The sequence below is a fragment of the Tachyglossus aculeatus genome, chromosome 2 (genome assembly GCF_015852505.1).
Source record: "Tachyglossus aculeatus isolate mTacAcu1 chromosome 2, mTacAcu1.pri, whole genome shotgun sequence".
NCBI classification, from domain to species: Eukaryota; Metazoa; Chordata; class Mammalia; order Monotremata; family Tachyglossidae; genus Tachyglossus; species Tachyglossus aculeatus.
The window spans coordinates 25,424,044-25,451,229 of record NC_052067.1 but is presented as its reverse complement, the minus strand read 5'-3'; the positions used below and the strand labels follow the sequence as shown (position 1 = coordinate 25,451,229).

The 27,186-nt window shown below is 43.1% G+C and overlaps 1 protein-coding gene across 4 annotated transcripts in view; it reads left to right on the top strand.

Annotated features, from left to right (window-relative positions):
- The window catches only part of ZCWPW2 (zinc finger CW-type and PWWP domain containing 2), a 134,304-nt gene that overhangs the window by 70,689 nt on the left and 36,429 nt on the right, over positions 1-27,186 (top strand). For all 4 annotated transcript variants that reach the window (XM_038769778.1, XM_038769795.1, XM_038769787.1 and 1 more), the window contains 2 exons: positions 23,606-23,720; positions 26,557-26,618. In XM_038769778.1, coding sequence (XP_038625706.1) covers positions 23,606-23,720; positions 26,557-26,618 — 177 coding nt within the window. The remainder of the gene's footprint in view (positions 1-23,605; positions 23,721-26,556; positions 26,619-27,186) is intronic.

The window sequence follows — 27,186 nt, the reverse complement described above, 5'->3', positions numbered from 1 at the left end:
CCAGAGGTCAGTACAGTACAGTTGTTGTCTGTCTCCCCCTTCTAGACTGTGAGCCCGCTGTTGGGTAGGGACCGTCTCTATATGTTGCCAACTTGGACTTCCCAAGCGCTTAGTACAGTGCTCTGCACACAGCAAGCGCCCAATAAATACGATCGAATGAATGAGTGAATGCCATGTCACAGTAATCAATCAATTTTATTTATTGAGCACTTAGTGCAGAGCACTGTATGAAGCGCTTGGGAGAGGACAGTACAGCAGAATTAGCAGACATGTTCCCTGCCCATAACAAGCTTACAGTCTAGAGTGGGCGGCAGATAATAATATGAATAAATGCTTAAATAATGTGATCACTACCGTTACTCATAGTAGTCCCTTGATGTATGCAGATCTTTCGTTCGCTGGTTTGCTTATTTGTGGTGGGTTGTTCATTTATTCAGTCGTACTTATTGAGCACACACTGTGTGGTTGTTGTACTCGTTGTGGGAGTGGCAGACCTGTTTGCGGCTTTGTCTTTCAACCCCAGAAGCACAGCTCTGCCTCTTCAGTGACTTAGCTGGTCACCCTTCTCCCCTCTTCCCCCACGACTCCCTTCCCATCTCCGCACCCTTCCCCATCCCCTCCCTCCAACGTGGACGGCTTGGATAACTTTTTAGTGCTTTAGGGCTCAGATTTGTGTATTCATCTCATTTGTAGGAGTTTTTCTAACCAATCCACTGGAAATACCGAAGATCAGGGTATAAAATTGTGAGAGGTGCAACTGTTGTAAAACCCCATCCAGTACCTTAAAAATGGGGCTTGAAATATTTCACCCCTAAGAAATGTGTCTTTGTGAATTTTTTCCCCTCAGATGGACGTTTGTTTTGCTCCATGTCAGTGTTTTAAGAGAAGAATAACGGGAACAATCTAACAAGTCTGATTGTATAGTCAAACTCAAGTGGAAAGGAGTATTCACTAAATGGAAAAGCAAAGTCACCAACTGCTTGGTTTTGCAGTGGAAAGATAGGTGGAGCATCCTGATAACCACATTACTTCCCCTTCTTGAATCATCAATACACTTACATTATGCTGCTTGTTGCCCAAAAGGAAAAGCGGGAAGAGCAAACAGTAGAATGATATTGGAATAATCTGTTTTTGCCAAGGAAAATACCCAGTTCTCTGCTTCATGAAAAGACTCCATTATTTTCAGGGTTTTTTTTTTTTTTTGTCACTGAGAAGCTCATAGAAATTGAAAGAATGGAATGGACTATTCATTCCTTCCAGGGCAGAAAAGCATTTAAAAGGACAGAACTAAAAACGTTTCTAGGATACTTATGCAGGCTGCGTAAAGGAAAGTATCAGAAGCTTTAGAAAGAGAGAGAGAGAGAGATTATATCCTTCCTAATCTGACTCCTTGGTGAATGAATAGACAGCAGTACCCGCTCTGCCAGAAGAATTGTTTAAGCCTTTATGATGGAAGTCAGTGCAAGAACGGGAGTTACCTTCAGGGTGCTTTTAGTCAAGAAACAGCTTGGCTTAGTGGGGTCAGCTGACCCGAGTTCTAATTCTGCCTCCACCACTTGTCTGCTGTGTGACCTTGGGCAAGTCACCTAACTTCTCTATGCCTCAGTTACCTCATCTGTAAAATGGGGATCAAGACTGTGAGCTCCATGTTGGACATGGACTGCGTCCAACCTAAATAGCTTGTATCTACCCCGGGACTTAATACATTGCCTGACGCACAGGAAGTGCTTAACAAATACGATATAAATTGCTCTCGTTTTAGTACTCTTTTATAATAGAACTATTACATTTTAATGTCAGTGCTCTCTCAAATAATGTTGTAAAGTTTACCTTGGTTTAAACATTTCCCTTCCCTTTCCCTTTGAAGTATTTCTTACTGACTCTGAGGAGTTTCTCAGGGCTGAAAAGACCCAAAACGGCGGCCCCGAATCAATCAGTCAATCAATCATCTATTTCAGCTTAGAGGACTATAAAATGAGCTAGCTAGCTAGACTGCTAGCTGTTCAAAGCCTGCCACCTCCCAATCCTCAGCCTGCCAATAAGATCCCTGCCCCTTTTTCATCCTCCCTCTCAAAATGAAAAGTTGGTTCCCAGGAATGGGAAGGAGAAACAAATACAATTGCCTTACATACAATGGAGGTAGTCAAAAGGGCACTGGAAAAGTGAATAAATGGGAGGAATAGTGGGGAGATACTTTCCCAAAGACCTTCTGACTCCCGGGCCTGTGATCTATCTTCCCTTAGGCCACGCTGCTTCTCGTTATAACTGGGAATGGCTAGAGCAAGGCTTGCAAAATTTTCCATCAGTTTACCAGATTAAATGGACATTTCTGGGTGGATGATGTTGTGTTGGAACGTGTTCCCGTGATCAGCAGTTCACCCAAGAAGTTAGAGAACTGTCTGAGGACTTGACGGTACGGTTTGCCGACGGTGGTGCTTATGACCTCCACTGGGCTGGTAAGTACAGCGGGACTATTTGACATTGTAGAGCTCTGAGCAAGAGCCAACTCAACCAGCAAATCAGCTAAATGCTGAGACTATGGCTCTCTCAATTCTCCATTTTAAAAAGCCCATCAGCTGATCGGGGCGGGAGGAAGGGAACTATGGATGCAAATCCAAGGAAAAGATCCTTAGTTTTAGTTCCCATGGAAGGGGCCTTGGGTATTAGATTTGTCACCTCCCAGCCTGCACCCTCAAATTCTCATTTCCACTTCCTTGCAAGGAATCTGAGCCTCTCCATTTTGGAGGGCAAGAAAAATGAAGGGCGTCCTCTTCCATCTTGCTCCGTACCACCGGGTGAAAAGGTTCTGGGTTATCAGGATCCTGAATCATGAGAGGCCCTTCTTAATAGGACGGTAGGATAGTTTTCATCTCCAGCAATGTAAGTGGCAGCTGTCTGGCGACTGGCTGGTCACGAGCAGGCGGTGGGCTCCCGGAGCTGTGTCACTGCTCTGTGTCATTGGGAAGCAGTGTAGCCTAACGGATGGGCCTTGGAGTCAGAAGAAACTGGATCCTAATGCCGTCTCAGTCATTTGTCTGCCATGGGCAAGTCAATTAACTTCTCTGTGCCTCAGTTCCCTTGCCTGTAAAATGGGGGCTAAAACTGTGGTCCCAGGTGGGATATAGACAGTGTCCAACCTGATTAGCCTGTCTCCAACCCAGTGCAGTGCCTGGTAAATAGTGCTTAACAAATACCGCAATAATAATAATTATTATTATCTAAGGTTCCCCGTTCTCAACCCAATATCATTAGGCTGCAAAACCAAGCATCCGCTTACAACAAAAGCCACAAATACAGATTCCTGTGAAAAACACAAAAAAGGTAGAGACAGAGTATAATGCATTTCTTCTAGGACCATGGCTTTATTTTCATTAAGCCTTCTAGACTGTGAGCCCACTGTTGGGTAGGGACCATCTCTATATGTCGCCAACTTGTACTTCCCAAGCGCTTAGTACAGTGCTCTGCACACAGTAAGCGCTCAATAAATACGATTGATTGATTGCTTGATTGATAAGCCTACTACCTGTCCTGATTTTCTTCATGCACACAGTCTTCTTTTCATGGGTGAATTTCTCCTAGTACAATTTCTTTTCTCAGGTGGAAGCAATCATTTTGACTCGAACTTTTGGGAGATAACAAAACTTTTCAATAACCAGATATCTTTAAAAAAATTACCTATTGATTTTGGGCTTGTTGGTATATTGTACCTTGCTATATCAATATGGCACCAATATTACAGTAACACTTTTCTCAGAGCATTCCTATAACTGGCTTCCTTATCTTAGTAAAAAAAACTGCAAAAAGTGGCTTTTCTTAAAGTTACAGTATATAAAGTACACCAAAGTATATGACTATAAATGACTTTGACAAAGCCACCTGGTGAGATTGAGTTATCTCCCTATCTCCCTCCTACCTTTACTGCCCAAATTCCTTGAACAAGTTGTATACAGCTGCTGCCTCTACTTTCTCTCCTCCAACTCCTTTCTGGACTCTCTGCAATCAGTTTTCTACCCTCTTCACTTCACTGAGACCACCCTCTCCAAGGTCACTGCTGACCTCCTGACTTAAAATCCGGAGTAACTTTAGGAAGCAAGCTTGCTCCTCAGTGAAGCCGGATTTACTCAGTAGCTGCCAGGTGTCAGGCTGATGATGAGATGTGTTTTTGTAAAGCCTAGGAATTCAGTAGAGAGAACTTGGTGTGGCTCTGTACACCTCATCGTCAACAATATTTATTGAGCACCTCCTTAATAATAATAATAATGATGATGATGATGGCATTTGTTAAGTGCTTACCATGTGCCAAGCACTGTTCTAAGCGCTGGGGAGGATACATGGTGATGAGGTTGTCCCACGTGGGGCTCACAATCTTAATCCCTATTTTACAGACGAGGTAACTGAGGCACAGAGAAGTGAAGTGACTTGCCTGAAGTCACACAGCTAACAATTGGTGGAGCCGGGATTAGAACCCATGACCTCTGACTCCCAAGCCTGTGCTGTTTCCATTGAGCCACGTTGCTTCTCCTTAGTGGACTTCCCAAGTGCTTAGTACAGTGCTCTGCGCACAGTAAGCGCTCAGTAAATACAATTGATTGATTGATTGATTGATTGAAATAAGGCCTTGGGAAAGTACAACGGGATGACTACGGCTCACCATGATTTTACAAGCCAATGGTTTGGACAGACACGGAAATTGCTGGGCTGTAGGAGAAAAAGGCCCCTTTCAGGATTGTAACTAGAGCATTTCCAGTCCTCTACCAGTCTCGACGGCGGGAGGGAGAGTCAAATAGAGGCCTAACCATTCCATCCTAGCTTGGCCAGTGGCTAGCAAGTAGAAGGCAATCTGCTACAAGTAAAAACTTGCCTGTGCTGGGCAGCAGTGTCGTGGGAGAGAGTTGAGGGCAGAGACTCAGATTTACCGCGCAGAAGGCGGCGACGGGAAACCACTTCCATATTTTTACGAAGAAAACTGTATGGATACACCACCCAGAACGATTCCCCCTTCTAGACTGCGAGCCTGTTGTTGGGTAGGGACTGTCTCTGTTGCCGAATTATACTTTCCAAGCGCTTAGTACAATGCTCTGCACACAGTAAGCGCTCATAAATATGAATGAATGAATGGAGGTGGGGCGTTCTGGGAGAGATGTGCCCGTGGCGTTGCTGTGGGTCGGAGACGATTCGGCAACGTTGGGACAAAGCAAGACAAGGAAAATAACAGGCTGGGAGCCCCGAGTCCCCCACCGGTAGGACTCTGGTTGCCCAAGACCACCCTCCTGCCTCCCCCCACCATTGTGAAGAAGTCCTTTCCCTCACAGGAGGGGCTTACGAGCTGTAGAAATATCGAGAAGGTCGTGATTGAGAACAGGGTAGCCTGGACAGGAGTAGTGAGCCGAAGAGATGAAAACGAACCACTGTCGTGGTTTCAGCCCTGTTTTATTTGGTTTGTGGTTTTACCCTGTATGCTTGTCGTCTTTTCACTGTGATTCTGAGCACCTTCATGGACCAGGGCCTGGGTGTGAAAACAAGGACCTCAGTTTTCCTCTCAGCGCTTACAAAAACTTAATAAATGCTGATGTAGATTCATTCTCGGCATTAGCTTTGCTGAACCGGTGTCTGAAGCCACCAGGTGATTGTTGGAGTTCGTCGTTCATGATGTTGTTTTGTAGTTCCTCCCGAAAGACTAGTGGGATCTTGTTGACAGTGTAGAGCGGTAAGATGCCAGACAGGCAGTGAAGAACAAGTGATACCGTATGCTTACTGTGGGTGGGGAATGAGTCTGTTGTATTGTTGTGTTGTGCTCCCCCAGTGCTCTACACACAGTAAGTGCTCAATAAATACAACTGATGGATTGACTGATTGAGATGAGTGAGACGGTCACCTAGAATTATTCCCAGGGCACGTCTGTTAAATAATTTTCAAGCGCCGTTACCAGTTTTGGAAAATTATGCAGTCTGCTTTGTGCTGGCGTAATTGCCAACCACACTGTGCTCTTCGTGACATACTTCCGACTGGCGGTAAACCCCTGAAGACCCATATTGATGGCCTGATGATTTCAAGTACATATCATTAGTGTTTCCCCAATTCTAGCTTACCTAAAAACTTGCAGCGACGTCCACTTGGACTCTGATTTGGTAACTGTTTTTAATCTTCGTAGTCGTACTGAGTAATCCTAGTTATGATTTTGTATTGAGTTCTTACACGGTGCCAAGTGACTGCCCCGAACTCTGCGTTAGGTTCAAGATAATCAGATTAGATGCTGTCCCTGTCCAACAGGGTGTTCATAAGCCAAGAGGCCGAGAGAGCAGATACACCTCTACAAAGGCAAGCACTCATAAAAAACATTTTCATGGAGCTCCTACTATGAATTCAATTTTACTTTCAGATTCAAGAATCATCCATGGATTGTGAGCCCCCGGGCCAGGGAACAGGTCTAATTCGTTCCTGTGTATTTTCGTTCCTGGGATTTAATACAGTTCTGTGCACACAGTAGGTGTTTAATAAATGCCGGAATCGGAGAGCTGGAAGGAAACCTCAAGCTACCCAATGCAGATAACTGCTTATTCCCTTCTTTAAATGCTTTTTTTCCGAAAAAGTTGACAGAAATGGAGATTCCACAACCTTATTTCAAAGTACTTTCTCATGCTCGATGAGATTTTTCTTCCCGCAATTAAAGCCCATTTTCTCTTGTTTGGTTTTATGTGGAGCAAGAACATGACTCACCATAATCTTCCTCATAAAACCCAGCCATTCACTAGTTTCCTTTTCTTCAAGATAAAATACTCCCAATCATCTTACGTCCTCTGAAGAATATATTTCCCAAGCGGGCCCTCTTTTAGTTTCCTCCACATCCTTCTTAAACGAAACAACTCAAACTGTAGTTTGCATAACCAGCGGAGAGTGGAGCAAAGGGATTACTTCTTCAGTTTTGCATGTCATCCTCTCATTAACAGATCCCGATGCCCTGATGGCGTTTTGAAAGCAAAGGCACTCCATTTTGGATACATTTATCTTGCGTTTCTCTTTGTGCCCGGGTCTCTTTCTGCTATAAACGTGCAAAGCCAATCATTGCCCATTCCAAATTGGTGGCGTGTGTTGTTTCTGAAAATAGTCTGTTGAATTTCATCCTCTTTTGGATGGATCCTATCTCTAATCTCTCTCTCTCTCTCTGAATATTAGCAATACCTCAGCCACCCACCCACATTTTGAGGGCTTAAAATTCTGCTCAATCCGTAGCCTGATGATCATATTCACAAATATCAAGATCCTGAATAGTACTACTGGTCTCAGAACCGATCCCGTTGCAATATCCTCAGTTTATTCCCCCATAGTGGTGCCAGCCAGTGACAACTATTTTCGAGGCCTGAACCTCGAGCTAGCTGTGTATCCACCTAACGGTTTTCTGGCCTCTAATTAATACTAATTACGGTATTTGTAAGCACTTACTATATGCCAGGCACTGTATTAAGCACTGGGGTGGATACAAACAAATGGGGTTGGACATAGTCCTTGTTCCACATGGGGCTCGCCACCTCAATCCCCATTTTACAGATGAGGTAACTCAGGCACAGAGAAGTAAAGTGACTTGGCCAAGGTCACACAGCAGACAAGCAGCGGAGCCGGGATTAAAACAGGCCCTTGCTCTATCCGCTTCACCAGCTAGACCGGTGGTCTCACTTTAGGTGTCCCGAAACTACCCTCGTGGCTTTAAATGTTTTTTTAAATTCTCTGCTCCCTCTTGTCATGTCTCCTGAAGGAAGTAAAGGCAGTGTTTTGCTTGCTTAGGCCAAGACATTAGAGGCGAAGTGAAGTGTAAGGATGAGCAAGTATCAGTTGACTTAATACAGTGCTCTGCACACAGTAAGCGCTCAATAAATACGATTGATTGACTTGGTGGTAGGCTGTTTTCCCCTTTCCCCTCATTAGCAGGTGTTTTTGTGTCAGCCATCCAGGGGATTGCCTCAGTTCTTCCCATCGCTTCGTCAGTGCGGAACAGGCCCTTGTTGCGATTTTTGTTTAAAAGATGACAAAGAAGAAAGAGGTAGAGATTCAGAAGTAGGGGCGACAAAACCGAATCTCGCAGGAATCTGATGGTACAATTTCTGGTGTGTGTCAGAGAAGCAGTTATGTCCTTCCTGGGTAAATTACTGGATGCTGGTAGCAGAAATCCAATTTATAGTAAGGACAAGATATCCTTGCGATTAAGTCCCTACTGATATCCCCTAAGTGAAAACAATCCACGCAACCTAGTAAGAGAGCGATAGTTTTGCCACGAAAGTAAATAGAGCCGTTCATCAGTGCAATATATAGCTACAGTCAACAAGTCAAACTGAATGTTTAAATGTATAAATAGCAGTTTGAAGCCTAAGTCTCCATAGTGTTCTATAATAAGCCGTTAGATCCAAAGCATTTTTAAAGGAAGATTCATGCCAAAGTGAAGTCTTTATCTTTTCCTTTTGACTATTCAGCTCTGTGCCATCTGAGTAGGTTTTTTAAAGGAGATAAATGAGGCGACACACAATAAAACAGTACTGCTACAGTCTGGTTGTGCTTAATTGGTTCCCCGAAAAGAGAGAGCTAAACAGAGTATAGTTTCTCATTTCCCATTTCCCTCTTTGAGAAACTCCATCAATGCAGTGCTCACCATCCAAGAAGGGTCACGGGCAACAGCGTCGTGGAACGAAATAAGTCTCGTAATTTTAACGTTCTGCTTACCCCGACATGATTGGAGTGGGTAGGGCAGGTGGAAATTGTCAACACTCGGATACCCAAATGGCAGCTGAATCGTGAGCTGAAAGTAGAAAACCCAAAGCAAGGTGGACGGCGAAGCCGAGCCGCAGAGAGAGCCGTATCCCAGTGGAAAACTGGGAGTCAGTTGCCACAGAGAGTCCAGCACGGTGGGCTGCAATCAGGAAATAATAATAATAATAATAATGATGGTATTTGTTAAGCGCTTACTATGTGCAAAGCACTGTTCTAAGCGCTGGGGAGGATACAAGGTGATCAGGTTGTCCCACGGGGGGCTCACAGTTTTAATCCCCACTTTACAGGCGAGGGAACTGAGGCCCAGAGAAGTGACTGGCCCAAGGTCACACAGCTGGCAGTTGGCGCAGCCGGGATTTGAACCCATGACCTCTGACTCCAAAGCCCGGGCTCTTTCCACTGAGCCAGGCTGCTCCTCAGGAAAGGAACGGCTCTTTGTGATCAGCAGCTTTGTAATTCCTTCAGTCGTATTTATTGAGCGCTTACTGTGCAGAGCACTGTACTAAGCGCTTGGGAAGTGCAGGTTATCTATCGGATTTATTGAGCGCTTACTTTGTGCCGGGCACTGTATTAAAGGCTTGGGAGAATACAACACGATATAACACATTCCCTGCCCACAATGGGCTTACTGTCTAGAGGGGCAGAAAGACGTGAATATAAATGTTGTTATTATTGTTATATTGTACTCTCCCAAGGGCTTACAGTGCTTTGCATGCAGTAAGTGCTCAATAAATATGATTGAATAGAACAAATAAATAAATTACAGATCATTCATTCATTCATTCAATCGTATTTATTGAGCGCTTACTGTGTGCAGAGCACTGTACTAAGCGCTTGGGAAGTACAAGTTGGCAACATATAGAGATGGTCCCTACCCATCATCATCATCATCAATCGTATTGAGCGCTTACTGTGTGCAGAGCACTGTACTAAGCGCTTGGGAAGTACAAGTTGGCAACATATAGAGACAGTCCCTACCCAACAGTGGGCTCGCAGTCTATTCAATCGTATTTATTAAGCACTTACTGTGTGCAAAGCACTGTTCTAAGCGCTGGGGAGGTTACGAGGTGAGCAGGTTGTCCCACAGGGGGCTCACAGTCTTAATCCCCATTTTACAGATGAGGGAACTGAGGCCCGGAGAAGTGAAGTGACTTGCCCAAGGTCACACAGCTGACAATCGGCAGAGCCGGGATTAGAACCCATGACCTCTGACTCCAAAGCCCGGGCTCTTCCCACTGAGCTGCTTCTCTAATGATGAGGTAAAGAGAGTTGAATCATGAAAACCCTTTGCTTCGTAGAAGTCGAAATCACTGTTAAGAAAATTTCGATTATTCAGAAATCAATCCTATTTATTGAGCGCTTACTGTGTGCAGAGCACTGTACTAAACGCTTGGGAGTTCAGTAGGTGGTAGGGAGGCCCCCTTCTAGACTGTGAGACCCTTGTTGGGTAGGGACCGTCTCTATATGATGCCAACTTGGACTCCCCAAGCGTTTAGCACAGTGCTCTGCACACAGTAGGCTCTCAATAAATACGATTGAATGAATGAATGACACCCAGAGGGGCACAGCAGCATGCCTTTAATTGTCTGGCCGCTAGATGGAGCTCTTCAGGCGCAGCAGCATGTCCTTAATTATCTGGCCGCTAGATGGAGCTGTTCAGGCGCAGCAGCATGTCCTTAATTATCTGGCCGCTAGATGGAGCTGTTCGGGCGCAGCAGCATGTCCTTAATTGTCTGACCGCTAGATGGAGCTCTTCAGGCACAGCAGCAGGTCCTTAATTGTCTGACCGCTAGATGGAGCTCTTCAGGCTTCTGAGACGTTACATGTTCCCTTCCCTTTAAGCGCTCAATAAATACGGTTGAATGAATGAATGAATGACTCCCAGAGGTGCACAGCAGCATGTCCTTAATTGTCTGACCGCTAGATGGAGCTTTTCAGGCTCTGCACATAGTAAGCGCTCAATAAATACGATTGATTGATTGATTCAGGCGCAGCAGCGTGTCCTTAATTGTCTGACCGCTTGATGGAGCTCTTCAGGCTTCTGAGACGTTACATTTTCCCTTCCCTTTAAGCGCTCAATAAATACGATTGAATGAATGAATGACTCCCAGAGGTGCACAGCAGCATGTCCTTAATTGTCTGACCGCTAGATGGAGCGCTTCAGGTACAGCAGCATGTCTTTAATCGTCTGACCGCTAGATGGAGCGCTTCAGGCACAGCAGCAGGTCCTTAATTGTCTGACCGCTAGATGGAGCTCTTCAGGCGCAGCAGCATGTCCTTAATTGTCTGACCGCTAGATGGAGCTCTTCAAGCACAGCAGCATATCCTTAATTATCTGACCGCTAGATGGAGCTCTTCAGGCTTCTCAGGCATTACAATTTCCCTTCCCTTTCTATGCTAGTGACGGGTGAGACATTGGATTTATCGACTGCAAATTTGTGTTTCTCAAAGAAGAGCTTTGGCTGTAACGTTTCAACTCTTCACTAGGCCTTGTAGTTGTATGTTTATTATTAATTGTTTGTTTTTCATGGCTGACGTTTTAGGAAACCATCTGCCCCCGTCCCTTCTCTAAAATCATTGTCATTTCCCTTCCCTTCCTATGCTAGTGACAGGTGAGACATTGTACGTATCGACTGCAAATTTGTGTTTTGCAAAGAGGAGCTCTGGCTGTAACTTTTCAACTCTTCACTAGGCCTTGTAGTTGTACGTTTATTATTAGTTCTTTGCTTTTCACGGCTGACGTTTTAGGAAACCATCTGCCCCAGTCCCTTTTCTAAAATCATTGTCATTTCCCTTCCCTTCCTATGCTAGTGACAGGTGAGACACTGGATGTATCGACTGCAAATTCGTGTTTCGCAAAGAAGAGCTCTGGCTGTAACTTTTCAACTCTTCACTAAGCCTTGTAGTTCTCCGTTTATTATTAGTTCTTTTTTTTTCATGGCTGACGTTTTAGGAAACCATCTGCCCCAGTCCCTTTTCTAAAATCATTGTCATTTCCCTTCCCTTCCTATGCTAGTGACAGGTGAGACACTGGATGTATCGACTGCAAATTCGTGTTTCGCAAAGAAGAGCTCTGGCTGTAGCTTTTCAACTCTTCACTAAGCCTTGTAGTTCTCCGTTTATTATTAGTTCTTTTTTTTTCATGGCTGACGTTTTAGGAAACCATCTGCCCCAGTCCCTTTTCTAAAATCATTGTCATTTCCCTTCCCTTCCTATGCTAGTGACAGGTGAGACACTGGATGTATCGACTGCAAATTCGTGTTTCGCAAAGAAGAGCTCTGGCTGTAACTTTTCAACTCTTCACTAAGCCTTGTAGTTCTCCGTTTATTATTAGTTCTTTTTTTTTCATGGCTGACGTTTTAGGAAACCATCTGCCCCAGTCCCTTTTCTAAAATCATTGTCATTTCCCTTCCCTTCCTATGCTAGTGACAGGTGAGACACTGGATGTATCGACTGCAAATTCGTGTTTCGCAAAGAAGAGCTCTGGCTGTAACTTTTCAACTCTTCACTAAGCCTTGTAGTTCTCCGTTTATTATTAGTTCTTTTTTTTTTCATGGCTGACGTTTTAGGAAACCATCTGCCCCAGTCTCTTTTTAAAAACATTGTTGTTTGCCTTCCCTTCCTATGCTAGTGACAGGTGAGACATTGTATGTATCGACTGCAAATTTGTGTTTCTCAAAGAAGAGCTCTGGCTGTAAGTTTTCAACTCTTCACTAGGCCTTGTAGTTCTCCGTTTATTATTAGTTCTTTGTTTTTCATGGCAGACGTTTTAGGAAACCATCTGCCCCAGTCCCTTTTCTAAAAACATTGTTGTTTCCCCTCCTACGCTGGTGACAGGTGAGACACTGGATGTATCGACTGCAAATTTGTGTTTCTCAGAGAAGAGCTCTGGCTGTAACTTTTCAACTCTTCACTAGGCCTTGTAGTTTTCCGTTTATTATTAGTTCTTTTTTTTCATGACTGATGTTTTAAGAAGCCATCTGCCCCAGTCCCTTTTCTAAAAACATTATTTCCCTTCCCTTCCTACACTAGTGACAGGTGAGACATTGTATGTATCGACTGCACATTCGTGTTTCTCAAATAAGAGCTCTGGCTGTAACTTTTCAACTCTTCACTAGGCCTTGTAGTTCTCCGTTTATTATTAGTTCTTTGTTTTTCATGGTGGACATTTTAGGAAACCATATGCCCCAGTCCCTTTTCTAAAAACATTGTTGTTTCCCTTCCTATGCTAGTGACAGGTGAGACATTGGGTGTATCGACTGCAAATTCGTGTTTCGCAAAGAAGAGCTCTGGCTGTAACTTTTCAACTCTTCACTAGGCCTTGTAGTTGTACATTTATTATTAGTTCTTTGTTTTTCATGGTGGATGTTTTAGGAAACCATCTGCCCCAGTGCCTTTTCTAAAAACATTGTTGTTTCCCTTCCTACGCTAGTGACAGGTGAGACATTGGGTGTATCGACTGCAAATTCGTGTTTCTCAAAGAAGAGTTTGGCTGTAACTTTTCAGCTCTTCACTAGGCCTTGTAGTTGTACGTTTATTATTTGTTCTTTGTATTTCATGGCGGACGTTTTAGGAAACCATCTGCCCCAGTCCCTTTTCTAAAAACATCGTTATTTCCCCTCCCTTCCTACGCTAGTGACAGGTGAGACATTGGATGTATCGACTGCAAATTCGTGTTTTGCAAAGAAGAGCTCTGGCTGTAACTTTTCAACTTTTCACTAGGCTGTTGTACGTTTATTATTAGTTCTTTGTTTTTCATGGTGGACCTTTTAGGAAACCATCTGCCCCAGTCCCTTTTCTAAAAACATCGTTATTTCCCCTCCCTTCCTACGCTAGTGACAGGTGAGACATTGGGTGTATCGACTGCAAATTTGTGTTTTTCAAAGAAGAGCTCTGGCTGTAACTTTTCAACTCTTCACTAGGCCTTATAGTTTTCCATTTATTATTAGTTCTTTTTTTTCATGGCTGACGTTTTAGGAAACCATCTGCCCCAGTCCCTTTTCTAAAAACATTGTTATTTCCCTTCCCTTCCTACACTAGTGACAGGTGAGACATTGGGTGTATCGACTGCAAATTTGTGTTTCTCAAAGAAGAGCTTTGGCTGTAACTTTTCAACTCCTCACTAGTCCTTGTAGTTGTACATTTATTATTAGTTCTCTGTTTTTCGTGGCTGACGTTTTAGAAAACCGTCTGCCCCAGTCCCTTTTCTAAAAACATTGTTATTTCCCTTCCCTTCCTACACTAGTGACAGGTGAGACATTGGGTGTATCGACTGCACATTTGTGTTTCTCAAAGAAGAGCTTTGGCTGTAACTTTTCAGCTCTTCACTAGGCCTTGTAGTTGTACGTTTATTATTTGTTCTTTGTTTTTCATGACTGACGTTTTAGGAAACCATCTGCCCCAGTCCCTTTTCTAAAAACATTGTTGTTTCCCTTCCCTTCCTATGCTAGTGACAGGTGAGACATTGGATGTATCGACTGCAAATTTGTGTTTCGTAAAGAAGAGCTCTGGCTGTAACTTTTCAACTCTTCACTAGGCCATTGTACGTTTATTATTAGGTCTTTGTTTTTCATGGTGGATGTTTTAGGAAACCATCTGCCCCAGTCCCTTTTCTAAAAACATTGTTGTTTCCCTTCCTACGCTAGTGACAGGTGAGACATTGGGTGTATCGACTGCAAATTCGTGTTTCTCAGAGAAGAGCTCTGGCTGTAAGTTTTCAACTCTTCACTAGGCCTTGTAGTTTTCCATTTATTATTAGTTCTTTTTTTTCATGGCTGACATTTTAGGAAACCATCTGCCCCAGTCCCTTTTTTAAAAACATTGTTATTTCCCTTCCCTTCCTACACTAGTGACAGGTGAGACATTGGGTGTATCGACTGCAAATTTGTGTTTCTCAAAGAAGAGCTTTGGCTGTAACTTTTCAACTCTTCACTAGGCCGTTGTACGTTTATTATTAGTTCTTTTTTTTTCATGGCGGACCTTTTAGGAAACCATCTGCCCCAGTCCCTTTTCTAAAAACATTGTTATTTCCCTTCCCTTCCTACACCAGTGACAGGTGAGACATTGGGTGTATCGACTGCAAATTTGTGTTTCTCAAAGAAGAGCTCTGGCTGTAACTCTTCAGCTCTTCACTAGGCCTTGTAGTTGTACGTTTATTATTTGTTCTTTGTATTTCATGGCTGACGTTTTAGGAAGCCATCTGCCCCAGTCCCTTTTCTAAAAACATTGTTATGGTGTGTCAGTATTTAATGCAACAAACACTGCGGCCTCAGCTTTTTCCTTGTGTTCCTACTGGGACGGTTTTATTTCTGTCCCAGAAAAATATGTAGTGAACATGTTATTCCAAGTGCACAATATTGTTATTCATTCATGCAGCATGGCTCAGTGGGAAGAGCCCGGGCTTTGGAGTCAGAAGTCATGGGTTCAAATCCAGGCTCCGCCACTTGTCAGCTGTGTGACTTTGGGCATGTCACTTCTCTGGGCCTCAGTTCACTCATCTGTAAAGTGGGGATTAAGACTGTGAGCCCCCCGTGGGACAACCTGATTACTTTGTAAACTCCCCAGCACTTAGAACAGTGCTTTGCACATAGTAAGCACTTAATAAATGCCATTATTATTATTATTATTCTTGCTCAAAATATATATATATATGTATACACATGTATATATATATATATATGTATATGGAGAGAGAGAGAGAGAGAGAGAGAGAGAGAGAGAGAAGCAGTGTGGCTCAGTGGGAAGAGCCCAGGCTTGGGAGTTATGAGTTATGGGTTCTAATTCTGGCTTCACCTCTTGTCAGCTGTGTGACTTTGGGCAAGTCACTTAACTTCTCTGGGCCTCAGTTTCCTCATCTGGAAAATGGGAATGAAGACTGTGAGCCCCCTGTGGGACAACCTGATCACCTTGTACCCCCCCCCCCCCCCCCCCCCCCAGCAAGCACTGCTTCACACATAGTAAGCGCTTAACAAATACCATTATAATTGCTAGTATATATAACCCCAGGAGAGGATTGTTTCTAGACTGTGAGCCCGTTGTTGGGTAGGGATCGTCTCTATATGCTGCCAACTTGTACTTCCCAAGCGCTTAGTACAGTGCTCGGCACACAGTAAGCACTCACTAAATGCGATTGATTGATTGATTGATGTTGCCGACTTGTACTTCCCAAGCGCTTAGTACAGTGCTCTGCACACAGTAAGCGCTCAATAAATATGATTGAATGAATGAATTGTGAGCCCACTGTTGGGTAGGGACTGTCTCTATATGTTGCCAATTTGTACTTCCCAAGCGCTTAGTACAGTGCTCTGCACACGGTAAGCACTCAATAAATACGATTGATGATGATGATGATGATGATGATGATGAATGAATGTGATGCTGTGTATGTCCAAGTATTACAGATTCTGGATGGAGTCCTTAATTAAAGTCTTTAGACATGTGTGTGTCGGGTGGATTTAACATTTTGACACTTAAACAATAAGTTTATTGTTTCTCCCTAGCTTCTGTAATTATCAGCTTTTAAATGCTTTTGCAATTTACACAGCACAACACCTGACCCTTTCTTTCAGCAAAAGAACTGAAGATAGTGTATTGCATTCATTCGTTCATTCAGTCGTATTTATTGAGCGCTTACTGTGTGCAGAGCACTGTACTAAGCGCTTGGGAAGTACAAGTTGGCAACATCTAGAGACGGTCCCTACCCAACAACGGGTTCACAGTCTAGAAGGGGGAGACAGACAACAAAACAAAACATGTGGACGGGTGTCAAGTCGTCAGAACAAACAGAACTAAAGCTAAATGCACATCATTAACAAAATAGAATTGTAAATACGTAGAGAAGCAGCGTGGCTCAGTGGAAAGAGCCCGGGCTTTGGAGTCAGAGGTCATGGGTTCAAATCCCGGCTCCGCCGATTGTCAGCTGTGTGACTTTGGTCAAGTCACTTCACTTCTCTGGGCCTCAGTCACCTCATCTGTAAAATGGAGACTAAAGACTGTGAGCCTGCCGTGGGACAACCTTGTAACTTCACCAGCGCTTATAACAGTGCTTTGCAATCAATCAATCAATCAATCGTATTTATTGAGCGCTTACTATGTGCAGAGCACTGTACTAAGCGCTTGGGAAGTACAAATTGGCAACACATAGAGACAGTCCCTACCCAACAGTGGGCTCACAGTCTAAAAGTGCACATAGTAAGCGCTTAATAAATGCCGTTATTATTATTATTATGTACAAGTAAAATAGAGTAATAAATCTGTACAAACATATATACAGGCGCTGTGGGGAGGCGAAGGAGGTAGGGCAGGGGATGGGGAGGAGGAGAGGAAAAAGGGGGCTCAGTCTGGGAAGGCCTCCTGGAGGAGGTGAACTCTCCTCACAGATTCCCAAAGGACATACTGACTTGGTTTGGATTTTTTCCATCTCTTCTGGTGCCTCAGTGCACCGTTGAGCCATGTTCTAATTGGATGGTAAAATGGTGCAGTGGTGTTCCCTCTGCCCATCCGCCAAGCTAGCTCTCTTCCTCCCTTCAAGGCCCTACTGAGAGCTCACCTCCTCCAGGAGGCCTTCCCAGACTGACCCCCTTCCTTCCTCTCCCCTCGTCCCCCTCTCCATCCCCCCACCTTACCTCCTTCCCTTCCCCACAGCACCTGTATATATGTATATACGTTTGTACATATTTATTACTCTATTTTACTTGCACATATCTATTCTATTTATTTTATTTTGTTAGTACGTTTGGTTTTGTTCTCTGTCTCCCCCTTTTAGACTGTGAGCCCACTGTTGGGTAGGGACCGTCTCTATATGTCGCCAACTTGGACTTCCCAAGCGCTCAGTACGGTGCTCTGCACACAGTAAGCGCTCAATAAATACGATTGATGATGATGACGGTGTTGATGAAGATCTTTGGAAAAGACCTGTATTGCCCTGGGTACGGGCTACTTGAGTGTTCTTTAGTCTTATTTTCAGTCCATAGTTTTCTGCTCACTGTAGATACATCTGTTCTGCCGTAACGCTTGTTTTGGAGAGAACGCTGTTAGGAAATTAGGGAATGTTGTTCCAGTAATCCACGTCTCTATCTGGATAGAATGAGAGGGCATGGGGGAAGAAATCAATCAATCAATCAATCAATCATATTTATTGAGCGCTTACTGTGTGCAGAGCACTGTACTAAGCGCTTGGGAGGTACAAGTTGGCAACATATAGAGACGGTCCCTACCCAACAGTGGGCTCACAGTCTAAAATAAACAGGAATGTGGTATCAGGGAAGGTACACAGATTGAAAGTGACTTTTGCTTACTGCGAGGAATCCAGAAGTGAATCCTAGCGTCGTGGGAGAACTGGGCAGAATTCCCAAAAAAAATCTTTCTGGGGGTATTAATCCTCTCCTCATTATTTAATGTGCTCCAAGGCAGAAATAGTAGGAGCAAGAAGCCGCGTGGCTAAGTGGAAAGAGCCCGGGCTTGGGTGTCAGAGGCCGTGGGTTCTAATCCCGGCTCCTCCACCTGTCTGCTGTGTGACCTTGGACAAGTCACTTCACTTCCCCGGGCCTCCGTTACCTCATCTGTAAAATGGGGATTAAGACCGTGAGCCCCACGTGGGACAACGTGATTACCTCGTATCTACCCGGGCCTGGAATGCCCTCCCTCTGCCCATCTGCCAAGCTAGCTCTCTTCCTCCCTTCAAGGCCCTACTGAGAGCTCACCTCCTCCAGGAGGCCTTCCCAGACTGAGCCCCTTCCTTCCTCTCCCCCTCGTCCCCCTCTCCATCCCCCATCTTACCTCCTTCCCTTCCCCACAGCACCTGTATATATGTATATACGTTTGTACATATTTATTACTCTATTTATTTATTTATTTTACTTGTACATATCTATTCTGTTTATTTTATTTTGTTAGTATGTCTGGTGTTGTTCTCTGTCTCCCCCTTTTAGACTGTGAGCCCACTGTTGGGTAGGGACCGTCTCTATATGTTGCCAACTTGTACTTCCCAAGCGCTTAGTACGGTGCTCTGCACACAGTAAGCACTCAATAATTACGATTGATTGATTACCCCAGAGCGTAGAACAGTGCTTGGCGCATAGTAAGCGCTTAGCAAATACCATAATTATTATTTATTGCGTGCCTACTATGTGTAGTGCACTGAACAAAAGCACTTCTAATCCCGGCTCCGCCACTTGTCGGCTGTGTGACCTTGGGCAAGCCACTTAACTTCTCAGTTCCCTCATCTGTAAAATGGGGATGAAGACTGTGAGCCCCACGTGGGACAACCTGATGACCTTGTAGCTACCCCAGCGCTTAGAACAGTGCTTTGCACATAGTAAGCGCTTAACAAATACCAACATTATTATTATTATTAGTAGTAGTAGTAGGAATACTATTTATTAAGCAGGGCCAACCATCACTGGACCCCAAGGGGCTCAAAGTCTAAGAATAAGGATTTGTTTGAGGGAGGATTGGCAACTGACACGTAAGGAAAGAGAAAACAATTAAAACACAAGAACAACATGAGACAAAGGACAGTGATAAATAGAAAAACAGTAGGGTGTCAGGGCTGAGGGAGCAAAGTTTCTGGCTTCTATTGATTTTATTTTGTTAGTATGTTTGGTTTTGTTCTCCGTCTCCCCCTTTTAGACTGTGAGCCCACTGGTGGGTAGGGACCGTCTCTATATGTCGCCAACTTGTACTTCCCAAGCGCTTGGTACAGTGCTCTGCACATAGTAAGCGCTCAATAAATACGATTGATGATGACGATGGGGCTCCGAGTCTAATAATTCCAACCATGGCAGCCCCAGCTGTGGCCTTCCCCAGGTTTCAGAAGTCGAGAAGAACTCGCCCTGTCAGTATTTCTTACCCTCCCAGCTGAAGAGCTGGTCAGTGGGAGTGCTAGTGGTGTGGGCTGTAGCCTTTTATCTTTTCACATTTATAGCAACTTGCGGAGCAACTTTTGATGAGAGTAAGACCGTTGAGTGGCTGCCTGTTTTTTATTTATTATTTATTTATTTTATTTATTTTTTTTAATTTGTTTTTATTTATTTATTTTACTCGGCCATATCTATTCTATTCATTTTATTTTGTTAGTATGTTTGGTTCTGTTCTCTGTCTCCCCCTTTTAGACTGTGAGCCCACTGTTGGGTAGGGACCGTCTCTATATGTTGCCAGCTTGTACTTCCCAAGCGCTCAGTACAGTGCTCTGCACATAGTAAGCGCTCAATAAATACAATTGATGATGATGATGATGATGATTTCTTACCCTCCCAGCTGAGGAACTGGTCAGTGGGAGTGCTAGTGGTGTGGGGTGTAGCCTTTTATTTTTTCACATTTATAGCAACTTGCGGAGCAACTTTTGATGAGAGTAAGATCGTTGAGTGGCTGCCTGTTTTTTATTTATTATTTATTTATTTTATTTATTTGTTTTTATTTATTTATTTTACTTGGCCATATCTATTCTATTCATTTTATTTTGTTAGTATGTTTGGTTCTGTTCTCTGTCTCCCCCTTTTAGACTGTGAGCCCACTGTTGGGTAGGGACCGTCTCTATATGTTGCCAATTTGTACTTCCCAAGCGCTTAGTACAGTGCTCTGCACATAGTAAGCGCTCAATAAATACAATTGATGATGATGATGATGATGATTTCTTACCCTCCCAGCTGAGGAACTGGTCAGTGGGAGTGCTAGTGGTGTGGGGTGTAGCCTTTTATTTTTTCACATTTATAGCAACTTGCGGAGCAACTTTTGATGAGAGTAAGATCGTTGAGTGGCTGCCTGTTTTTTATTTATTATTTATTTATTTTATTTATTTGTTTTTATTTATTTATTTTACTTGACCATATCTATTCTATTTATTTTATTTTGTTAGTATGTTTGGTTTTGTTCTCTGTCTCCCCCTTTCAGACTGTGAGCCCACTGTTGGGTAGGGACCGTCTCTATATGTCGCCAACTTGTACTTCCCAAGCGCTTAGTACAGTGCTCTGCACATAGTAAGCGCTCAATAAATACGATTGATGATGATGCTGTGGCTCCGAGTCTAATAATTCCAACCATGGCAGCCCCAGCCGTGGCCTTCCCTAGGTTTCAGAAGTCGAGAAGAACTCGCCCTGTCAGTATTTCTTACCCTCCCAGCTGAAGAACTGGTCAATCAATCAATCGTATTTATTGAGCGCTTACTATGTGCAGAGCACTGTACTAAGCGCTTGGGAAGTACAAATCAGTGGGAGTGCTAGTGGTGTGGGGTGTAGCCTTTTATCTTTTCACATTTATGGCAACTTGCGGAGCAACTTTTGATGCGAGTAAGACCGTTGAGTGGCTGCCTGTTTTTTATTTATTATTTATTTATTTTATTTATTTATTTATTTTATTTGTTTTTATTTATTTTACTTGGCCATATCTATTCTATTTATTTTATTTTGTTAGTACGTTTGGTTTTGTTCTCTGTCTCCCCCTTTTAGACTGTGAGCCCATCATCATCATCATGTCATATTTATTGAGTGCTTACTGTGTGCAGAGCACTGTGCTAAGCGCTTGGGAAGTCCAAGTTGGCAATATATAGAGACGGTCCCTACCCAACAGTGGGCTCGCAGTCTAAAAACTCACAGCCCACTGTTGGGTAGGGACTGTCTCTATAGGTTGCCAACTTGGACTTCCCAAGCACTTAGTACAGTGCTCTGTACACAGGAAGCGCTCAGTAAATACGATTGATTGATTGATTGATTGCTTTTCTAATCCCAACCACCACCATCTTCTTTGCACCCTGTAACGTGGCTTCGAATCGTAGACTGTAAGCTTGCTGTGGGCAGGGACTGTTTATTCAATCATTCAATCATATTTATTGGGCACTTACTGTGTGCAAAGCACTGTACTAAGTTCTTGGGTGAGTGAAGTACAAAAACAAAACAGACACATTCTGTCTAGAAACGAGCTCACGGTCTAGAGAATGTGTCTGTTATATTGTTCTCTCCCGAGCGCTTAGTACAGCGCTCTGCGCACAGCGCACAGTAAGCGCTCAATAAGTACCATTGACTGAATGACTGACTGCATACATTGGTGATGGGAAAAGGAAAACTCTGCTCACTCAACAAACACCGGATTAATCCCGATGTTCGCCCCAGGACTGATCCAATTTTACACAGCTCTCCCACGCCCCTTTGAAATATTTTATATTTTATATTGAAATATTTTAACTGACTTGGTAGGGTGGTTTGAGTCCATTTCAATTCAGCACTAGACAACGCCAACAGATTGATTTCCCATAGATAATAGATAATGATATGAACACAAGGTGCCTTTCTCGCCGTATAGGGCATGAAAAATACACTTTGAAAAAAATCTGTTTCCGAATCTCTTATTTGTCCATATTTACATTGCCTTTTCATCATGTAATTGTATTTATTATAGTCGTTCTTCACTTTTGCATTGTATTTATATTGCTTAGGTCATTTGTAAAACTCTGGGACCACATTCGTGCACTTTACATTATCTCCTAGGGGAAACAATTCCTTGTTTGAGTGCTCTTTTTGCTTAATGCTCTGTTTTCCTAGAATCAGATAAGAGCTTTTAACCAGAGTAGAGCAGTAATATTGTTCTATATGTTATCATCATCATCATCAATCGTATTTATTGAGCGCTTACTGTGTGCTGGGCACTGTACTAAGCGCTTGGGAAGTACAAATTGTCAACATATAGAGACGGTCTCTACCCAACAGTGGGCTCACAGTCTAAAAGGGGGAGACAAAACCAAACATACTACAAAATAAAATAGAATAGATATGTACAAGTAAAATAAATAAATAGAGTAATAAATATGTACAAACATATATACAGGTGCTATGTTGCCAACTTGTACTTCCCAAGCGCTTAGTACAGTGCTCTGCACACAGTAAGTGCTCAATAAATACGATTGATGATGATGATGATATTGTTGGGGATTTTTATTTATTATTTATTTATTTTATTTATTTATTTGTTTTATTTGTTTTTATTTATTTATTTTACTTGGCCATATCTATTCTATTTATTTTATTTTGTTAGTATGTTTGGTTTTGTTCTCTGTCTCCCCCTTTTAGACTGTGAGCCCATCATCATCAGTCATATTTATAAATAAATAAAATAATAAATACAAATCCTCTCTCTAATCTCCAGTCACAAGCAATGAAGAAGCTCAACAAAACTCTGAATTTACTGACTAAACACCACTTTAACTTCATTTTTGCTGGAGGTAGAAAGGAGAGAATGAGGGAGGGAAACCGGGCAAGAAAGGGAGGGGATTTCAGGATAAGAGAAACTAGAATGGGCAGAGATGCTAGGCCACTCCACTTCTGGTGGCCTGATGAATGGCCGTCCCACCCCCTAAAGCTCCTACTGTGACCTCTCCTCTTAAAGGTTCAGGAGCACAGGCTGTGAACCTCTTTTTACTGGTGAAAGAGCTGAGTAGGAAAGTAATTAATATATATTAAGTGTTTACCGTGTGCAGAACACCGTACTAAGTGCTGGGAAAGACTATATAGATGGAAATTCGACTGTAAGCTCATTGTGGGCCGGGAATGTGCCCACCTACCCTGTTGTATTGTACTCTTCCAAGCGCTTAGTACAGCACACCGTAAGTGCTCAATAAATGCCACTGATTGACTGAATTAAGCACAGACCCCGTCCCTGGGAGCGTAGTATTCCTTCACATCAGCTCCCGCGCCAACCTTCCCAATCAATACAATTGATTGATTGGCCGACTGATGCTGCTAGCGGCCAAGATTCCCCCAACTGCCTCCAAAGGCAGGGGATTTTTTTTCCCTTTAGGTTTCCTGGCACATAAAGATTTAAGAGAACGAAGAAACCGATCCGCGTTTGCGTGTTTCCACAGGCGGAAGAATGCAAATCTGAAAAGCAGTGGTATGAAAGTGCCATGCAAGAGGCAAGCCTGTTATATGCGTTTTCTTGTGAGCAAAGATTGGACATGTGCTGTCAAACCAAACAAGGTACAATTAACTGGTTTTTCTTCTTTATCCTGCCTAGATAAAAATGCATTTCTGTTTTCCAGAACCAAAGGAGCTGTACTTTATAAAAATAAACCTGTAGTAATTAGAGTTAGTAGAAAAATGCACATATCGTGTGTAGCTACCATCTTCTCCATTGTAATCTCCGTAGTCCGTCTTCTATTTAAAACTATGCGTGGAGTCCCTCTTGTGAATTACAAGAGCACACATTTCAAAAAAAAAAAAACCAACCCACCCTGGATTGAAAAATGAAGTATGGGCAGCTGCAGTGAACACCGTTTTAATCGGCATAGCTGCCCCACATTTTTGAACAATGTTTACGACATTAAAGCAAAGGTGGGGCTATTACGTGGTTATAGAAGAATTCAGTCTGGAAATAAGAGAAGGAGGAGGAAGAGGAGGAAGGTAAGAGGACACTTGAATCTGCTGTCTGGTACTTTTGTTGTACTCTTCTAAGAGCCCGACACAATAGGCACTCAATGAAATAGTCCCCCTCCCTTCTGTTTTTTCACATTCTCACCCTTCTCGTGATCCCCGTCCATCTTAATGAATCAACTTTCCCCATCTGAACCTCACCTCACCCTTCTTTGCCATCCCCGTCCTCTTTTCTGTCAAGGTGGGCGGCTATCACTTCTTATGAAAAGTAATCACGTATGTCCTCCTCAGAAATTGGGGAGGGGTATTTCTGTGGTCGAGGCAAATATATTTAATACTCTGGTGGTCCCTTTCATTGGGCAACCGTTCAACAGAAATTTTGCACCGTGATAAGCCAGTTCGCGGAAAGAATACCATTTAAGATTCCCTCTTTTTTTTTGCTAGCCAGGTGGAAGAAATGTTTTCATCATTTCCTAGAGATTAAACTCCTTAATACCGTCACCACTCAAAGACAGTATATTCAATCATAGTGGAATTCTTCAAACAAATTCATTTTGAGACTGAAATTAAGCATGGAAAATGCTCAGCCCCCTAAAGGAAATGCCTGAAAGACACCTAAATTTCCAATTGGTTTTCAAAGTGACTACATGTGAAGAAGTGGGAGTCTGTATGTTACGCATGGTATCATAGTTCGCACTCAAAACGGAAAACGAGCCATTTTTCCCCTATGAATTAAATGTGGTCCATTACTTAAAATAAATGTTCATAATCACAGTTTTTTTAAGTTTGACTATACACTGCTCATCCATTCCAGTAACAGGCACCCTCTATCAGCACCCAGGGACAATTACGGCCATCGATCGCACGCACTGAACCCCTGCTGTAAGTGGAGCATTGAACAGGATGTTCCCTACCCTGAAAGCGCTTTTACGTTTTGATAGGCTCCGATAAATTCCAAATATCTTTCCCGGTTTTGACTTCCAGTTCTAGGGCATGATAGAGGTGGCTAGAGGGGAGTTTAGCAGTTGGAAGTCACGGACTTTTAACTCGGAGCATTCAAGAGGAGCAGCGTGGCTCAATGGAAAGAGCCCGGGCTTTGGAGTCAGAGGTCATGGGTTCAAATCCCGGCTCTGCCAATTGTCAGCTGTGTGACTTTGGGCAAGTCACTTAACTTCTCTGTGCCTCAGTTACCTCATCTGTAAAATGGGGATTAAGGCTGTGAGCCCCCCGTGGGACAACCTGATCACCTTGTAACCTCCCCAGCGCTTAGAACAGTGCTTTGCACATAGTAAGTGCTTAATAAATGTCATTATTATTATTATCATTATTATTTAATTTTTTTTTAACGCTGAATGTATCTTAACTCTTCTATATTTGGCCCTCCCCACGAAAGTTTGGTGCTTCGGGACCCAGAACCCTGAAGCTAGCCCTGGTGCTAGAAATCTCTCCTTAAAATCTTGTCTTCTGTCCCTGAAAGTGAAATGTGGCTTAATTCCCTCCGACAACATGGCTCTGCTCTCTTCAAATGAAAGGGGGTCCTCTCCAGAACTCCGTACGGAAAAATTTCTCCCATTCGGTGCCGATTTTATCCAGTCATATCATTCCATCCACCACTCTTCTAAATGCGCTTAAGTCCTCTATAACTATTCTCCACTTGGGTTTTCAGAGATTTATTCCCGAGGCTTTGGTGTTTCAGTTTAGTTTTGAGTGCAAACAGAATAACTTCCCTAACCGTTCTGTACCCCAAGGTAGAGTTATTTTTTCTAAACTAGACCTTGCCATAAAGTCATCTGGAAAGAACAAGATCTTTATATTCTCTAAGTATTCATAGATTAGGTCATTCTAGGGCACATGGAGAAGCCATTTTGAAGAGAAAGCATCTTATCACACAAAGATTTGTATTCCCCTCTTCTGGATGATTGTAAAAAAAAGATCTGGGTAGATCACTCTTTAAGTCAGTGTCATTAGAACAGTGCTTTGCACATAGTAAGCGCTTAAATACCATCATTATTATTATTATTATTATTATTTGGAAGGATCCGTAACCAGTCATTGCTGGGAGTAGCAACTTCGCGACCTGGCCATCCTGGGCGGTGGTGAACTCGAGGAGGACAAACCACAACTTTCCGCACTGTTTCTTAATTTATGGTCAATCCTCATGCAAAATCATCATCCCAGAGGAAATTAACATTTAAATTTAGCAAACACCGTGGGAAGCGAGTTTTCCCGTCAAATTCACCACTGCTCAGGAAGCAGGGAACGTAATCCGCTGCAGCCAGGCAACCATTTGCCGTGGCTCCAGCTATAGGGCTTAACAGTGATTCAAGTTAAAGACTACTAGCTACCAGTTCATTTATTAATCATTTTGAAATATACAGAGAGATGTATATATATGCCTGCACACACGCATTCTGTTTAAAATTTATGTCTCAATGTTTTACAGAAACTTTATTGGTGGATGGCACTGGAGCAAATGTGAATGGCGCTGTGATAGGCAAGAAAAGAGTAAGAGAAAATTTTTCTCACTATAAAATTTTTCTAAATATAAAGTACCCATCTCCATTTGCTTGTTTAAACTGTCTCTGGGGAAAAAAATTAAACCTTCTGCATTACAATAAGCAGCACGGCGTAGTGTAAGAGCATGGGCCTGGGAATCAAGGACCTGAATTCTAATTCTAGTTCTGCCACTTTCTTGCTGCATGACCTTGGGCAAGTCACTTAATTTATTTTGTGCTTCCATTTCCTCATTCAGAAAATGGGGATTGAATATCTGTTCTGGTGAGACTCATGTGATACGGGGACTGCGTATGATCTAATGATCTTGTAGCTATCTCTCAGTACTTAGGACAGTGCTTGGCACGTAGCTCTTCACTTATTATTATTATTAAGTGTCGTTGAGTCATTACCGATTCATAACGACTCCGTGGATATGCTTTCTCCAGAACATCCCGTCCTCTGCCATAATCCGCAACCTTTCTAACGGTTCTTCTGTTATCATTGTTATGGTCTCTATCCCTCTAGCCGCTGGTCTGCCTCTTCCACGTTTTCCCTGGACTGATCCTAGCATTAGTGT